General features: G+C 38.1%; 1 protein-coding gene across 4 annotated transcripts in view; it reads left to right on the forward strand.

The window, feature by feature from the left end:
• The window catches only part of PCNX1 (pecanex 1), a 141,893-nt gene that overhangs the window by 66,479 nt on the left and 59,633 nt on the right, over positions 1 to 15,781 (forward strand). For 3 of the 4 annotated variants that reach the window (XM_032782767.2, XM_032782765.2, XM_032782766.2), the window contains 6 exons: positions 4,962 to 5,052; positions 8,143 to 8,200; positions 10,395 to 10,612; positions 12,225 to 12,378; positions 14,057 to 14,089; positions 15,015 to 15,186. In XM_032782767.2, coding sequence (XP_032638658.1) covers positions 4,962 to 5,052; positions 8,143 to 8,200; positions 10,395 to 10,612; positions 12,225 to 12,378; positions 14,057 to 14,089; positions 15,015 to 15,186 — 726 coding nt within the window. The remainder of the gene's footprint in view (positions 1 to 4,961; positions 5,053 to 8,142; positions 8,201 to 10,394; positions 10,613 to 12,224; positions 12,379 to 14,056; positions 14,090 to 15,014; positions 15,187 to 15,781) is intronic. The other variant, XM_075065408.1, reaches the window with a different exon arrangement.

Below are 15,781 nucleotides of genomic sequence, written 5' to 3' on the forward strand. Positions count from 1 at the left end.
CAACCACCCCCTCGCACCGCAACCCCTGACGCCCGCCGGGGGCGGGCTCAGGAACTCCCAGCATCATCAAGACCTGAGCCCTGCTCCTTGATCCTGTAACCCGGCCCCTCCCATGGGCCCCCCCGACACAACCGCGAACAGCCTTCCCATAAACCTCACTGGACCTCCATTCAGCCCACCGATCCCCTCAATACCCTAGCATCCTTATCCTCCTAACTAACCGGAGGGGTGGATAAGGCGCAGGGGCCAGGCTGTTTGAGGAGGCACAGCCTTCCCTGCCTGGCCCTTCATACAGTTTTGCAACCCCAATGTGGCCCTTGCGCCAAAAAGTTTGCCCACCCCTGCTGTAAACCATTCTTGTGAACTTCAGACAGCTGTATCCTTCATTTTAAAAGGTGTAATATGGTTGATCTTGTGGCTATAGCACAGATCTAGGGATTCGAAACCCTAAGTTTTATTCTAAGCTGCGTCACAGACTTCTGTGACCTTGGACAAATCGCTTCACCCCTTTTTCCTTATCTTTAAAGCGGGGATGATGATTACCTCTCAGGGTATTGCAAGGTTTTAATTTATTGATGTTTTACAGAATTTTCAGATCCTTGGAAAAGTCTAGTAGAAGATCACAATTTACAGTACTGTCTCTCAGCGTTACCTCAATCACTTGCCAGTATAAATGCTTGAATCTGAATCAGTTCTCAAACATATGTGCAAAATAATAAAACAAATGAATGGGTGTGGGTAGGGGAATTTTTAAAGGCACAAGTAGCAGGTGATTCGTTTTCATTTGTACTTTTGGGAAATCTCCCGTTTGGTAGTTTGTCAGGTTGCTTTCGATTGTTGGGCTACTATTTTCATAAACTTTTACCTTATTTTTTTTAAAAAAAAAACACTTTAGAGTTCCAAAAACATAATTATATGGACTTTACCCTAAAGTCAGAGGTTAGTTAAATTTCCTCTCCTTTTAAGATGCAATTTTGCACAGTGGTGAATGTCCTCAACTTCTGTCGATTTGAGTAGGTTTGTCTTACCTAGGATTTAAAGATATGGTGTTACCTAATACTTTGTAACATGTTCTAATTCATTCTAATGTTAATATAGACTTCAACACATGCTAATCTGACCAAATTGCTTCATCAAGGCTTTCAGCATCTTGCAGAACTAGACCCTAAGAGGCTAGTCAAAGGCAAACTGATCTTTAACCAACAGGAAAAGTGAAGTGAGTTCTGGAAGTAATTTGTCAGGAGAATACTTCAGAACATTTATTTTTTAAGCACGTTTTATACAAGTTAAGTATTTCTGGCTTCAGCCATCTGAGGTGCTGATTCTGCCTTTCTTGCACCTCGTAGCTGCTGAAGGCCGGCTCAGACAGGGTCCCATGGATCTCTACACTTCTCATTCTAGAGCCACCACTCCTCTGTCCTTGGGCACATAGTATTCTCTGATCCTTTTCACAAATGTCCACATTCATCCTTTCTTCTTGCCATCTCAGTTCAAGAATGTAATCTGTACTTTGGTGCTTGAGTATCACTGTGTTGGCTATATGCAAATATCCCAGAGCTTCTCTAAATAGGTTGACATAACTGTTAATACTCTAGAAGTATTTTTAATCTGAACACATCCATAAGCAGAGTTTTCTTAGAATTCACAGCTCTTCCTTTGTATAAAAAGTTACTAGTATGTCTATCAAACAGTAACTAAGGAGTAGTGTGGGCAGATGCCATCTAGTGGCCAACCATATTACTGCCTGTATTTCTGTGCCTGCAGGATAAGCTTGGGTCATCTGCTGCACAGCTGAAATTTGTTTAAATAGTCTCCTTTCTCAAATCACAATTGTTAAAACAATTATAACTTAATAAAAATATATATTGAGAATCTGGATATTTAAAACTGAAGCAGTTTTTTTTATTTACTATCTCTTTATTCCCGGGAGTAAGCAATATCACTTCTGCTTTGCCTCAGAAAATTGCAACATGATAAAAGACTGTTCTGAAATTGTACAGATATTTTATACTCAAACTAGTTAAAAGTAACATGAGATTTAAAAAAAAATTTTAATTTTTATTTTCAAAGACTGCTGTGGTAAGAGGATGGAGGGGGATACATTCTTGGTAAACCATTCAATATCTATTTATAGTCTTCCATAGTTAAAAGTACAGAGTTAGATATGTGTCCATTGGCATATTTTGACTAGAACTTGGGAGAGGAACTTTGTGACTACCTCATCTGGTCGTTTCTACACTGTATTGTAAGGATCTCACAGATGCTGAAAGTCTGTCTACAAGCTTCCATGATGCCCTGGTCCTTAGTTTTCTGAGCATATGATATCTAGCCAAAAGACATTATAGCAATTCATGAAGACTGCAGTTGAAAAAATCATTTAACTCAGACTGAAACTCTGGAGTTTAATAATAGAATCTCCAAGGACACCCAAAACTTAACTCCTTCGCACTCCCCCAGAAAACCCAAAACAATCTTTTTATTAGTCTTTCCTGCTTTGGGTGACTTAATATGTTAATAGAACATCACTTTCTTTCCTTTTAGAAAAGGACAACTATGTTTTATCAAGAAGATGCCAAAATTTGAATCTTAGAGCCATATTTTTTCACACAAACAAGCTAACTTTCACTAGGAAGGGTATCAATTTTTTGCAAAAGTGTGAAGCATGGCAGATATCTTGGTAAAGGTGCATCCATTCAAATGGAAATAAGAAATCTTACATTTTGAGTGTTTTGTCATTTGCTGCAATTATTTGTCATATTTCTACTTTCAGGGAATATTTTATCCCACGATGGACTTTAAGTGCTTGAAATATTATACATTTGCCGATCTGGATTTTGATAGATTCAAAGAGGTGTTGGGGTGAAGAAAGTATATGTTAAAACTTCCACAGCTGCAAACTCTTCTGAGACAATGTTGATGTAATAGTATAATCTTTTAAGACAACAAACTTACTTTGATGTCCAAAGGAGACTAGTCCTTAATGGCACATAAATTTTATTGAACTAAATTGTCTAAATCCAACAGATTGAGAGGATATTTTTGGTGAATACTCAATTCTGATTGTAATAATTGGACTGCCTGTGTTGACTCTCATAACAGGCTGTTAGCTCAATTGTTCAAGAGCTTCAAGAATTGGGAAAACCCTTGCTGATTTACCTGTTTCTTTTAAAGATAATGTGTGCATGTGTTGTAATGTGATTTTTTTCGATCAGTCATAAATAATAACGTCCTGGCCAGAATATGAACCGTCTGATCTGATGTTGAAGTTCACTTCAACTACTAAAATCTTTCTACTGATGTAATTGTGAAACTTAATTATAAAAATGGGATAAATCAGTGGTGAAAGAACAGATGTATGGGGCATTAATTAAAATTAAACTTCAGTAATGCAATTGTTTGTTTTGGCAAACCATGGACATTTAACTGGAGAGCCTAACTGAGGTCTTAAACTTACAAAAAGACACTGACATTTGAAACATTAATTCAATATCTGTAGTGTCCGCTAACTACTATAACCCATAGCAAATATAATTAGATATAGTGGACAAATTTTTCTGCTTATTTTGTGCAGTTAAAAGCACTTTGCATCAGTTACACTGTTTTTGTTGGCTGTCAGTTGCGTTTTCTATTCCTCACCTTCATATACTTCTCTATGTGGAGCTCAGATATACCTGCCTCCAGGACTCTACAAGAATTTGGGGTATAGAAGCTTATGAGCAGTCAGGTGTATGTACAGAAAGGAGGAAGGAAAGGGTCTGATCATGTTAGATGTTGCTCTTGGGACTGCACATGAGCTTTTAAATATCAGGGAGCAGAAAAATATTTTTCTTATAAAATTAAAAAATGCAGGACACACAAGCTAAAGTTTACAGTGTTGATTTTGATTTAATAGCTCTAAAACTATCTACATGAGAGATTGCCAGAGATATTTATTCTACACGAGATGGAGTTGATAGCAGAACATTTTCCATTAAAAGACTTTAGATTTCATTTTCTAATCTTTAGGCTGAAATATCCTGAATCTGGACTTTGGGGCAATCTTCAAGGTTTTTGGGGAGAGAAGGGCACAGTAAGGACAAGTATCTTGTGGGTCAGGCAGTTTACTGTTTGGGCTTGATTTTCATTGCTGACTGTTTTCTTCTATAGTTCTTAGATTTAGGAACAGGCTTCATCATTGTTGAAATAGATGCTGGTTTAGCCAATGTAAAAACATCAAATTAATGGTTTTTCTTTAGCTCCCAATAATGCCTTCATTCTCCAAACCCTGTTAGGTGCTTGATCCTAGATCTCTCTGCTTGCAGTTCTTTTCTCCTCTCCGAAGACAAGCATGGAGAGAAGTATAACTGACAAAACACTTATGCTCTCTATAGAATTTTCTTTTTCTTTTCAAGCAGAAACCTGTCTTTAAAAGCCTCTTAATTTTGCCACCTGTGGGATTTCTGCCTTAGTTAAATGTCATGGTTCCAATTGCTAATGGTGGATGATTGAGTAGACTGTTGTAACAGCCACATGGCTCAAAGCATACAGTAGCGTATTTTCTATGAAACCCCACTAATGCAATTTGCCATTTCAAGTAGCTTGTCTGTATATTCACTGAAAGGCTACCGCTGTATTTCTGTTGGGTTAATTCACTATTGTTTCCCTGTATCTCCAGTATTGTTTATTATCCTGACAAGTGTAATTTATAATGAATTGCAGTCGTGTCTAAAATGTATATCATGTAAATTGACGAGACACATCACTTTGGTATTAGAGGAGAATGCTAAGCAATCTAAGCTTTTACCACCCCTTCCTGATATTTTGTTAATCCATTATGCTAGTCACATTTTATGTGATGACTTATTTGTTTTGAGATCTACATTTATAGCAATCCATTAAAATGTTGTTATTCTTTGGAAATCAGCACTGCTGGGATGAAGCACTATTGAATATTTGATCTTTCTTGACCTTTTCTTTAATAGGTAAGCTTAGTTCTACACTCTTCGAGACGGGAGGCTGTGACATGTCACTTTTGAACTTTGAGCCAGCTGCAAGAAGATCATCCAACATCTGGTGTGTGTGAAAGCCAGTTAGAAGGCTTCTTATCTTATCTGCAGTATAGTTACAAGCATTTAATTTCAGTTACAGAAGACCTTGAAGTGTAAAAAACATAATCCTGTGTGTCTTTTTACTATTGTGAAATCTGAACAAGTTTAGCAGAAAACAGCATTAAAGTGACAAATACCTTGGAAAATTATTGCTATACCAGATAATAGTAAGTGTGTTCGCTCAAGGATTGACAAATCCTTTTCCATATAGTCTGTAGAAGACTGTTTTTTCCCCTCTTGGGGAACTTACTATCAGTTTCTTCAGAGCATATGATGATTAAAATTTAGCAATTAGGTCTACAAAATGAACTTCCAATTGTGAAGCAAATGTAAATTGATAGTACTGTGTTATTGAGTGTGCAGCTAGTTTGAAACAGTGTAGAGCAGTGTAACATGCCTGCCTGCAAACATGGCCTGAAAAGGAAGCTGGGCACTGGGAAGTTTTCCTGGTGCTAGAAAGAGTGCTAAGTCTGCCACTTAACTGCAGCAGAATTGCTCTGGGCCTACTACTCCACCCTCAGGATTGAGAGTAACCTCCATCATTTGTGCCCATGGGCAAACAACTGTTGGATCCATGTAGCCATGGATCAAGAGACACCACTCCAAATCCCTGCTGTGCAACAGTACACAGGGACCTCCTGTGGAGCTGACCTTGGACACACTTGTGTATTTCTTGCATGGGCCTGTCAGATCTGCCCCTATGTAGTGTTCATTTTAATAGCAGTGGTCTTGCTAAAAGGGCCCTGCACAGCTGTAGAGAAAGCATTGGGATTCGCACTCAAAAGCAGTATGAACTGACCTAATCTAATGGAGATATTAACTTTCAACCTTCTCATTTCTGTGAGTAGTTGTAATTTTGAGAGGTAAAATTAGTCTAGCTTTTGGGAGACTGTAAACACTTACCTCCTACCTGCACCAAAATCTCCATACACTGAATGCATTATCATAGTGTAGAACGGGTCGGCAATCTTTCAGAAGTGGTGTACCGAGTCTGCATTTATTCACTCTAATTTAAGGTTTTCCATGCCAGTAATACATTTTAACGTTTTTTAGAAGGTCTCATTCTATAAGTCTATAATATATAACTAAACTATTGTTGTATGTAAACTAAATAAGGTTTTAAAAATGTTTTAGAAGCTCCATTTAAAGTTAAATTAAAATGCAGAGGCTCCGGACCGGTGGCCAGGACCCAGGCAGCGTGAGTGCCACTGAAAGTCAGCTCACGTGCTACCTTTGGCACACATGCTATAGGTTGCCTACACCTGGTGTAGAATAAATCTTTTGACTGGAGTTTTGGGATGAATTGTCCAGAGTTGCTTTCACTTTTTTTGGCCATCTGCTCTGTGCAGGAACACATACACTAGAAGCTTCATTCTGTACTTATGGTAATTACTGAATTTAGTAGTTTTATAAAAAGCAAAATGAAAACTGATTCTACATCCTATAAGTGTAGGACAACCTCACTGAGATGAAGTAATGGAGGCTGATGAACAAGTGTAGATAGGTGAGGCTTGTTGAGTATTGAGAAGTTGGGCACTTGGAGGAACACCACCACTATGGCCCAATTATAAATGACTCAGTCCTGTTCAGAATGCTATTAAATCCAAAGGGAGGGTGCAGGAGGTGTTATGTTTTTTCCTTCCTACCCTTCGCGTGCAGGGAGTACACAGCTCGCTGTCTTGGCCGTCGCTTGCCAGAGCAGTAGAATCTCATTGGCCTGAATTTGCAGTCAACTGCAAACCCAGAAATCCACATTCAGAGTGCCTTAACTAAATTGGACTTTGATAAATTCTTCTATCTGCCAGTACAACTTTTTCAGCAGGCTTTTTTGCATAAGTGTTTTGCCATGTTTTCCAATCTAAAGTATAACTTGTCTATGGCTTTTGGATGTGGGCTTTAAAATTAACTGAAAAAGTCCTGCAGAATTACAGTCTTCATTTTAGACTAAAGACTACAATTTTATTTCACATCGCTTTCTCTTACAATGAGGAGCATGGTCTGATGTTCAGAAATAGCATATAATAGGAGCCGGCACAAACTAGAAAAAAATCTGGGTAGCTACACTTCTGCTTACTCTGTTAAAACACCCTCTGAATTTTGATAAAATGCAAAATTAAGATGCCTTGTATCTGAGGGAGAGGGAATAAAGGAAATGTGTTTAAACTTGGTGTAATTTTCACACATCATTGCATACTACATTTACATGAAATTTATTGTCCAAGTTCTTGCTATAAATTTAACGTTGCTGCGAGAAGCAAGGGTTTGATATTGGAATCCATTAAAAGCAATCTGGCCTAAAATGAATGAAAATGGTGGGATAACTTGGTTTGAATTTCTGACTAGAGATTGAGGGTAATATTTTTTAAAATGCCTACGTTACATTTTCAAATGTGTTTTTAGTTTTTATAGAAGTGACTTTCAGTGAAGGTTAGACTCCTACATTGCTTTGTTAAATAGTTAGGGTAAAACTATCAGCAACAATGTTGCGGTGCAGTAGAAATGGGGGAGAGAGAGATGAAGGTAGGAGCAGAAGTCCACCAGATTCTCTCTCCTTGTGAGCCCAAAGGAGAAATACTCAGATTTTCATTAAGGGATGACTAGTGCTCATCTTCTGAGGGCTAACAAGTTTGAAAAAGAGTTCACTCAGGCAACAGGAAATGAGATGATTCCTTCTGTGACAACAACTGGTAGCCAATCCAGAGGTCTGTGACAAAGTATAGTTTATATGGTAGAGGTGAGGAAGAAGAGAGCATCTTTATTATCGTGATTGTAGCAGATACTGTCACATATGAGCTCTTTGCCATTCAGTACATGGGTAAATGGTGTTGTCACTCTTCTGGGTTTACATGTAAGAAGCATCTTAAAATGCAACTACTTATTTGTTTGAAATACGTTAGTGTGAAGTCTAAGAAATTACAAAAATGAATGAAGGTACTTGTGCTAAAAGTTTGGTCTTGCTTTGAGGGAAGATAAAACTTCAGGCATTTTAATACACTGGAGTGGCTTGTTGAAGACAAATGTAACGTTAATTTAAAGTATTTTTCTGTTCCTGTAGTGACACGGACTCTCACGTATCAAGTTCTACCTCAGTTCGCTTTTATCCACATGATCTAGTAAGTTTTTTTTAATTGTTTGATAAAGCAACCTTTTGCCTATTTGCATGCACATTTTTAGAGCACTGATTCACCATACCTTGTACCAGTTTTAAAAAAACAACTTTTTTAACTTGGAAAGAAGCTCATACTCAGTATTGCAGTGCCTTCAGACATATATACATGCAAATTTTAAAGCTAAATTCATCTACAAGCATAACTACATGAGTAGTCTACACCTTTGAAATTGAACAAAAAGTACAATATGATCTTCAATTTGTATAATTTGGTCATAAAACATGTTGGAATTAAGGGTTCTTCTGACAAATGTCGTCATAAGCTGACCAAAAGATTGATGCATGTACTCAGGTAGAGCCCTATTCCTGTGCACCACTAAGATCTATAGGACACGAGGTGTGAATTTTCATCCTGCAGTCCTCGAACCAGTCATGACTCTCCTATCAAGGTATACACTCTGCCACCAGGATCTAATGTGCAAAGGTTAGAATGTGTGAAGTGAGACACTTAAGTAAAGCCAAAGGCCCACAGCAAATGACGGAACATACAGTACCTGTGCAAAAAATTCTGCAGTTCCCAGTGTTCCTGTGACACACACATCTCATATTACTGTCAACGCCAAACATACCTGTGTACTTCTTTCAACATTCTACCATTCCCATACCATTCAATGCGCAAATAATCAGCATTCTGATGATCCACACAACTTATGGTTGAATGATGAAACTTGTTAAATCACTTAACCAAAAACAGAGGTTGGAATATTGGTGCAGAGCAGAAAGAAGCTTGTTTCTTCCTGGCCCTGCACGGGGTTATGTGGTCTCCACAGCTCAATCCTGATGTCTGTTGGAAACACTGTGACTTTCCTTGGGAGCATCTTTTCAAGGGAGAGCGCCCGCTCGTTGATGGATACTACCTGTGTATGCAGCCCCATTCTATGTTCCCCTTTCTTGTTACTGCAAATTCAGAGAAACTCAAACCTTATAAATACAAATTGACACTTTAAGCCTCTACTTAGCTGCATGGATCATTATGATGCAACAATCTTTTGTAGTGACATTGCTTTAAAAGGATTCTGTGAACTTTTAAAAAACTAATGTGAAAAAAAATCAAGTTTCTGCTAGGACTCCATTTTAAATTGTATGTTCTGAATTTTGAAATTTCCTCTTAAAAAAAGTAATAGGATAATATAGGAGAACTCTGAAACTGACTATACACACACAGCTGTTGAATGTACAAACTAACCAAACTGAAAAATAGATTTTTATTTTGTTTACAATAATCTTAGATGTAACTACATAGGTACACAATTTTTAGGCAGGTGTTTTTTGTTTTTGTTTTTTTTGTTCAAATTGAACAATGTTGCTTTTTAATTTTAAAAAAGAGCTTAAATTAAATGCCAGCTACAACTCCATATTAAAATATTTTTTACAATCTCTACAGAATTATACATAAAAAATAAATGAGACCTCTTTAAAATGTCACTTGACCTTTTCACAGTATTTACACACTTGGTTAGGCAGTACGGTTTGTACTACATACTGTTGTAACACTGCTTCTCACTCTTAAGTCACGTGTATCCTAAGGTATCAGTAGTTTTGTGTGTTCTGTGGTGTTACTGAGATTTCAGGGAAGAACTCTGACATTAAATGGCAGGGGAAGGAAGAGATAGGAAAGCATGGCCAATCATGAATAATGCTTTGCTAGTGAGAGCAAACTCTATTGTTTAAAACTTAAGTGTATATTAAATATTCTAGGCATAAGTCTGATAATTGAAACATGAGTATGTTGCTTTGCCTCACAAAATCAACAACCAAGTTGAGCATGGGTTTGCATGCAGCATAGCTGACTACATGAGATGTCAATGTATAGTCACTTATCTAAAATCAGAATTAGTCTCTATCTGTGACAAATATTACTTTTGCTTGCCTCATTAGTTCACCTCTCTTCAGATTTGGAGTTTCCACCATAAATAAAATAATTAGTTTAGCAGACACTTGAATGCTGCAAAAGTAAGAATGCCAGATTATCTGTGCATGCACCTCTGCTGGTGCCACTCACATGTCTGTCGACAGGCAGAGAAAATAAGTGGTAACTAGCAAATAGTATTTCAAAACCAAAACTACTTAATCTTCAAAGATGTAGTTAGTAGAAAGTGTAATTATAACTAGTACTCTTAATACTTATTTTCTTTTAGCTTTCTCTTCCTCAGATCAGGTTGAACAGGCTGTTAACTATAGATACAGATCTGCTGGAGCACCAAGACATTGACCTAAGCCCTGACCTTCAGGACCGTATGCAATCACAAGAGGAAGCAGCCCAGAAAGTTAAACAATACTATCGCTTTTGGATCCTGCCCAAGCTGTGGATTGGCATTAATTTTGATAGGCTAACTCTCTTGGCTTTGTTTGATAGGTGAGATCTTCATGTACTACCATATTGCAACCATATTGCAGCTCAAAGGAGCAGATTAAGATTTGTAACTAAATTTTGAATAATATACCATATAGTACAAATGGATGTATCCTTGGCAAGCCATGTAAATTTATTGAACACTGAAAAAAGAAACCAAACAAAATTTAATTGTACTAATATTGTGAAAGCTAATTTCTATTTTTTCATCCCACTCCCATTAGTATTAACATGGAAAATTCGAAATTATTGATTCAAATATAAGATACCTTATATGGAAACCAGATAGTGACTCCTCTAGGAACTGTTTAGAAATAGAATGAGAAGGATTGCTGTTGCACACTTGGCTGTAAAACCAGATAATTGGCTTGGTACAAGATAACGTTAGCTTCAAAACCACTCCAAATGATGGTTGCAAACTGAAATAATGCAAGTATGATTCAAGAGGTGACAGCAATCCCAGAGTGTCATCTTATAGCCAGAAATAGCTAAATCACGTTACTTGGTGTCACCTGTTGAAATAAAGTGAGCATGAATCCCTTTTGGACATGTTCAGTGTCTTGAAGTTTAAACAGTAATTTTAAATTTTCCTCAGTATGATTGTCTGTGCAATAACAACTATGTAAACACCTATTATTTTGTTAGTCAGCATTACCCTATAGTTTGCTTAGTCTGACTTGAGTGGCTTAGTGCCACTGAGTGAGAGAGTAATTTCAACTCTTGCACTATACAGTCCTGTTAAATAAATAACCATGTTGCATACAAATAAGATGGCTAAAGTATTTTTTTTCTTGCCTTTCCTAATGTGATGTTGGGCTCCTGAGCACCCTTTACGGAACTCTGAAACAGGCCCATGTTACAGGCCACCATTCTCCATCTAGCTGAGCATTTAACTACTTTGAGGTCATCAAAGCTGCTTCTTAAAGGCCCAATTTTTCAAGATGCTGAGTGTCTTCAACCTTCATTGAACTCATGCAGTGGATGGCGAATGGAAGGGAAGGGGCAATGGGTCATTTAGTGGTGGGCTGGAGAGCAAACCAGCCCTGCAGTTATCCAGCAGTGGTGGCCCTGGGCTAGAGGGCTGGGCCTTGTTCTCCATCCTGGGCGTTGCAACCTGGTACACGGGGTCGGAGTGCCATTTAGGTTTAACTGGGCCAAATGTAAGTGAGTGGCATTGCAACATGGTGCACTTGGCAAAGCAAAGTGTCCAGTCGTATAGGGCAGGAGCTGCTGCTGCTGGGTGAGACCAGGCACTCCCTCCAGCCCCTTATGAAAATTTGTGTTGTACACCACCTTTTGTCAACTGTAAATATGCTTCAGAAGACACCATGTGTATATCAAAAGGCTGTTGGGATGGCAGTCGTCACCCCACCCTCCCGCCACTGCCACCTCTATTCCCATTTATTGCAATCACTGAACTCACGGTAGCTTTTGCCTAAGCTTTGCTAACAGATATGTATTATAGTTTGCTAATATGTACTATGCAAGAGTTCAGGCCCGTTTTGCTACCAGCAGCATAGCTTATTTGCTAGGCTTCTGTGCTAGCTGTTCTCTGCCAATCTCTTCTAAACCTATCCAGCTTTTTTATATTACTTTTTTTTTCCCTCCCCTACAGGAACCGTGAGATCCTTGAAAATGTGTTAGCTGTCATCCTAGCTATTTTAGTTGCTTTCCTGGGTTCTGTACTCCTTATAGAGGGCTTTTTCAAGGATATCTGGGTCTTCCAGTTTTGCCTGGTAATAGCCAGTTGTCAGTACTCACTACTCAAGGTACCTTAGTTTTTTATCTTCATTTTTAATTACAATTTTAAACAATAGAAATAAACTGTTGAGGACTTGTGTGACAGACTTTCTTATTCAAAGGTGTCTGGGAAGGCTGAGTGATTAAGCTACCAAGAACTTTGGAAAGAGAGCTGTATAGGAGTTGGTAAAACAAAAATTTTGGCTTCTGCTGAAGTTTGGAATAAGGCCACACAAGGTCATTTCACTGGAGTAGTCTTGGGTATATTTGTTAAACAGGAGCCATAAAAATCCAAACCTCTCTGCCCATGACATACCACCACAAGTGTGGTCAGGGGAAACAACTGAATTGAAACCCCATTGGTATAACAAAAGGGAATGATTGGTAATGTGTTCTGTTAGGTTCCTGGACCTTTGGAACTCGCTTCCTTCTGGTCTGGTATGGCCTGTGTGTGTTAGCCATTCAGAGACATGGCAAGGGCCCATCCTTTCTCCTTGGCCTGTTGGAGATATGAGTTTTTGTAGAGTTGGGTATTGGTGGTGTGGGGATTATGTGGAGATGTCAGTTGTTTTATTTGTTGATTTGATCTGAAGAGTCTGTCAGTGTATTTTTAAAAGATTGGCAAGGAAGGTCAGAACACTGAAGGACACTTTTATTGTAATTGATTATTTAAATAAATGAGGATTTTTGGATTTCACTCCAAAAATACACATAGATATTCCTTTTTCTACTCTGTATCATAGCATTTCATCAGATGTCAAATTGCCAAGAAGGTCATTCCAAAATAGTTAGTTTAAAAGATTGCTTACATTCTAAGAAGCAAAGGGAGTTTGAGAAAAGAAGAATGAGTCAGAAGTAATTTGGATCTCCTCTAGCATGAGAATTTCTTCTATAAAACTTAGATAATCTGTGTTGTGTTATGAGACTTGTAAAAACTGATCTTCCAGCGTCCCAGTCTCTGTTTAACTGTCTACTCATGATTCAAAAACTGCTTGCTGTAAGAAGTTAACTGCTTTTGCCCACTAGTCCTTAATGAAAGTGTGTGCAGAGAAGAAGCTTGTCAAAGTTTAATTTCCAAAGTAAAAAGTTTCTCAGTATCAGATTAGTTAGTGTTGGAAGTTCTGTCAGGTCCCCAGTAGGCATTTTAGATTTCACAAGGTATCTAGTAAATATTTACAAAGGTTACAGATTTCTAGTGGCTGAAGGCCCCATGCTGTGTCTCAGATGTCGCACCTGGGCCAGGTAGCCCACCGTCTATGTAGTCTCCCTCATACAACCAATGAAATTGTTGCATTCAGATTCACTGTAGAATTAGGGTGACGGTTGAGTTTCCTCTATCACAGTGGTCGAGGACTCTTGGCATGACATAGACATGTATTTTACCGTCTCTCAGATGTTATTCATACAGTCAAAATGACTGAGAACTTAAAAACTGGATAGTAACAGACTGTGAAACCCAGTATGATTGCAAGTGGTGATATTCTGAACCAAAAGAGCTCTCAACCTTGCTTGAAGCTGTTTCCATTGCTTTATTCTGGTTCAACAGACATTCTAGGTTTCACAGTGATACACAGATGGACTGACACTCGTGGAATCTTATCTATGTAATCCTGGAATCTTACCTTGAATCAGGGTTACCAACTGGAATAATGCTCTAAAGATAGCAGTCCCCAAAATAATGTTCCTCTCTTTCCATTTTACTTTCAGAGTGTTCAACCAGATTCTTCTTCTCCTCGACATGTAAGTCACTGCGTATGCCATTTCAGTGCCCTAGTGGGTCCAGCACTTCCACCATTGCGGATTAACTCTCTTTCCCTGAGTCCTTAGCATCTGGGGTGAAGTGCCGTCTTTGGGATAAGACACCTCTATTATTCTACAGAATTGGGAAATCTGAGTATTTAATTCCAATTATGGCTTTCTGTGGGTTGGGCAAGTCACAACCTCTTTGCTGTAGTTTTTCAATCTCTAAAATTGTGACTATTTAACTCTCAGGTGTATTATGAGGACTAGTTATATAGCACTTCTGAAAATGGAAAGAGTTCAGATTGTTACTGTTGAAGACTGAGAGCAGAAAATTTTATTAAGCATGTATTAGAACGGTCTGACAGAAGTTTATTTTACTTGTGACCTAAGCCAGAGGTGAGAAACTATATCAGGCCTCTTAAGGAAGCTATGTACAGTATTGTAGATGGTGGTGACTGTATTTTTTTATTACATATCTAACAGTCTAGCTTTTTAGCAGTAGCAAAATCTGACCAATAAATACAAAATGTTTCTTAGTTTGAGGTATACATCCAATAAAAACAAACACATTTTTCAGTTTTATTTACAAGAATACTTGGTGCATAGTCTGTTGTTTTAATATCTCCATAAGGAACGTTGTTTAAAAACCTGATGGAGAGTAAAGGTAAATCTGTTTGTCTAGAAAGGGATTGAACATTGGAGCCATACGTGTCCCTGTCATTACAGCAATATAAGACAGATTATAAAAACTCCTCAATGTACGGTCATAAAATATTCTTTAAGAGATGTTGACAAACTACAGGAGAGGACTTTTGGAGAAAAGGATGGACAAAAATTAGTTTGTGGTTATGTGAATTTATCACTATAAATGTGAAGAGCACATTTCTGTCCAGTAATGAAACAAATCTTCTATCATTTTCAGGGTCATAATCGTATCATAGCCTATAGTAGGCCTGTTTATTTCTGTTTGTGTTGCGGTCTTATATGGTTGTTGGATTATGGCAGCAGAAGTACATCTACAACAAGGTTCAGGTTGTATGGAGTGGTTTTCACCAACCCGTTGCTGCTGCTGTCTGCCAGAGACCTAGTTATAGGTGAGTTACTTTCTTTTACATGAGCATCCAATAACCGGGATATTATATTAACCATGGGTTAGAGTTGGCTATTCCACCACAATGGAGGCATTTTAGGCTTTTATTAAATAAATCTCAGGTCCAGATCTCTGTGTCAGACTGTTGCAGCATTACATTCTCACCTCAGTTCACTCTCCTTTCATTTGAGAGAGCAGCTTTAGGCTTTCTGGTATCCATAACAGAGCTTTGGAGTGTGAAAATTTTCCTCTCTGAAACCGCTAGGAATTTAAAATAAGTGTGTCGGTGTTGGTGGTGGTGCGTTTATTATTTGTATTTGTATTACTGTAGGGTGTAGGAGTCCTAGTCATGTACCAGGACTCCATTATGCTTGGCACTATGCAAATGTGGAACAAAATATAGTTCCTACCCAAAGGAACTTACACTCTGTATAAGAGAAGAAGCAGCAGATGGCTACAGACAGACTGGGGAGTACAAGTAAACAATGAGACAGTATTGGTCAGCATGATTGGCAATGGTATCTTCTCCAGGCTCTGTCCATCTTTGAGATGGCTTTCAATGTATTTTAACTCTCTCTGTACTGTCTAAAAATGCACTT

The sequence above is a fragment of the Chelonoidis abingdonii genome, chromosome 4 (assembly GCF_003597395.2).
Source record: "Chelonoidis abingdonii isolate Lonesome George chromosome 4, CheloAbing_2.0, whole genome shotgun sequence".
In the NCBI taxonomy this organism is placed as follows: Eukaryota; Metazoa; Chordata; order Testudines; family Testudinidae; genus Chelonoidis; species Chelonoidis abingdonii.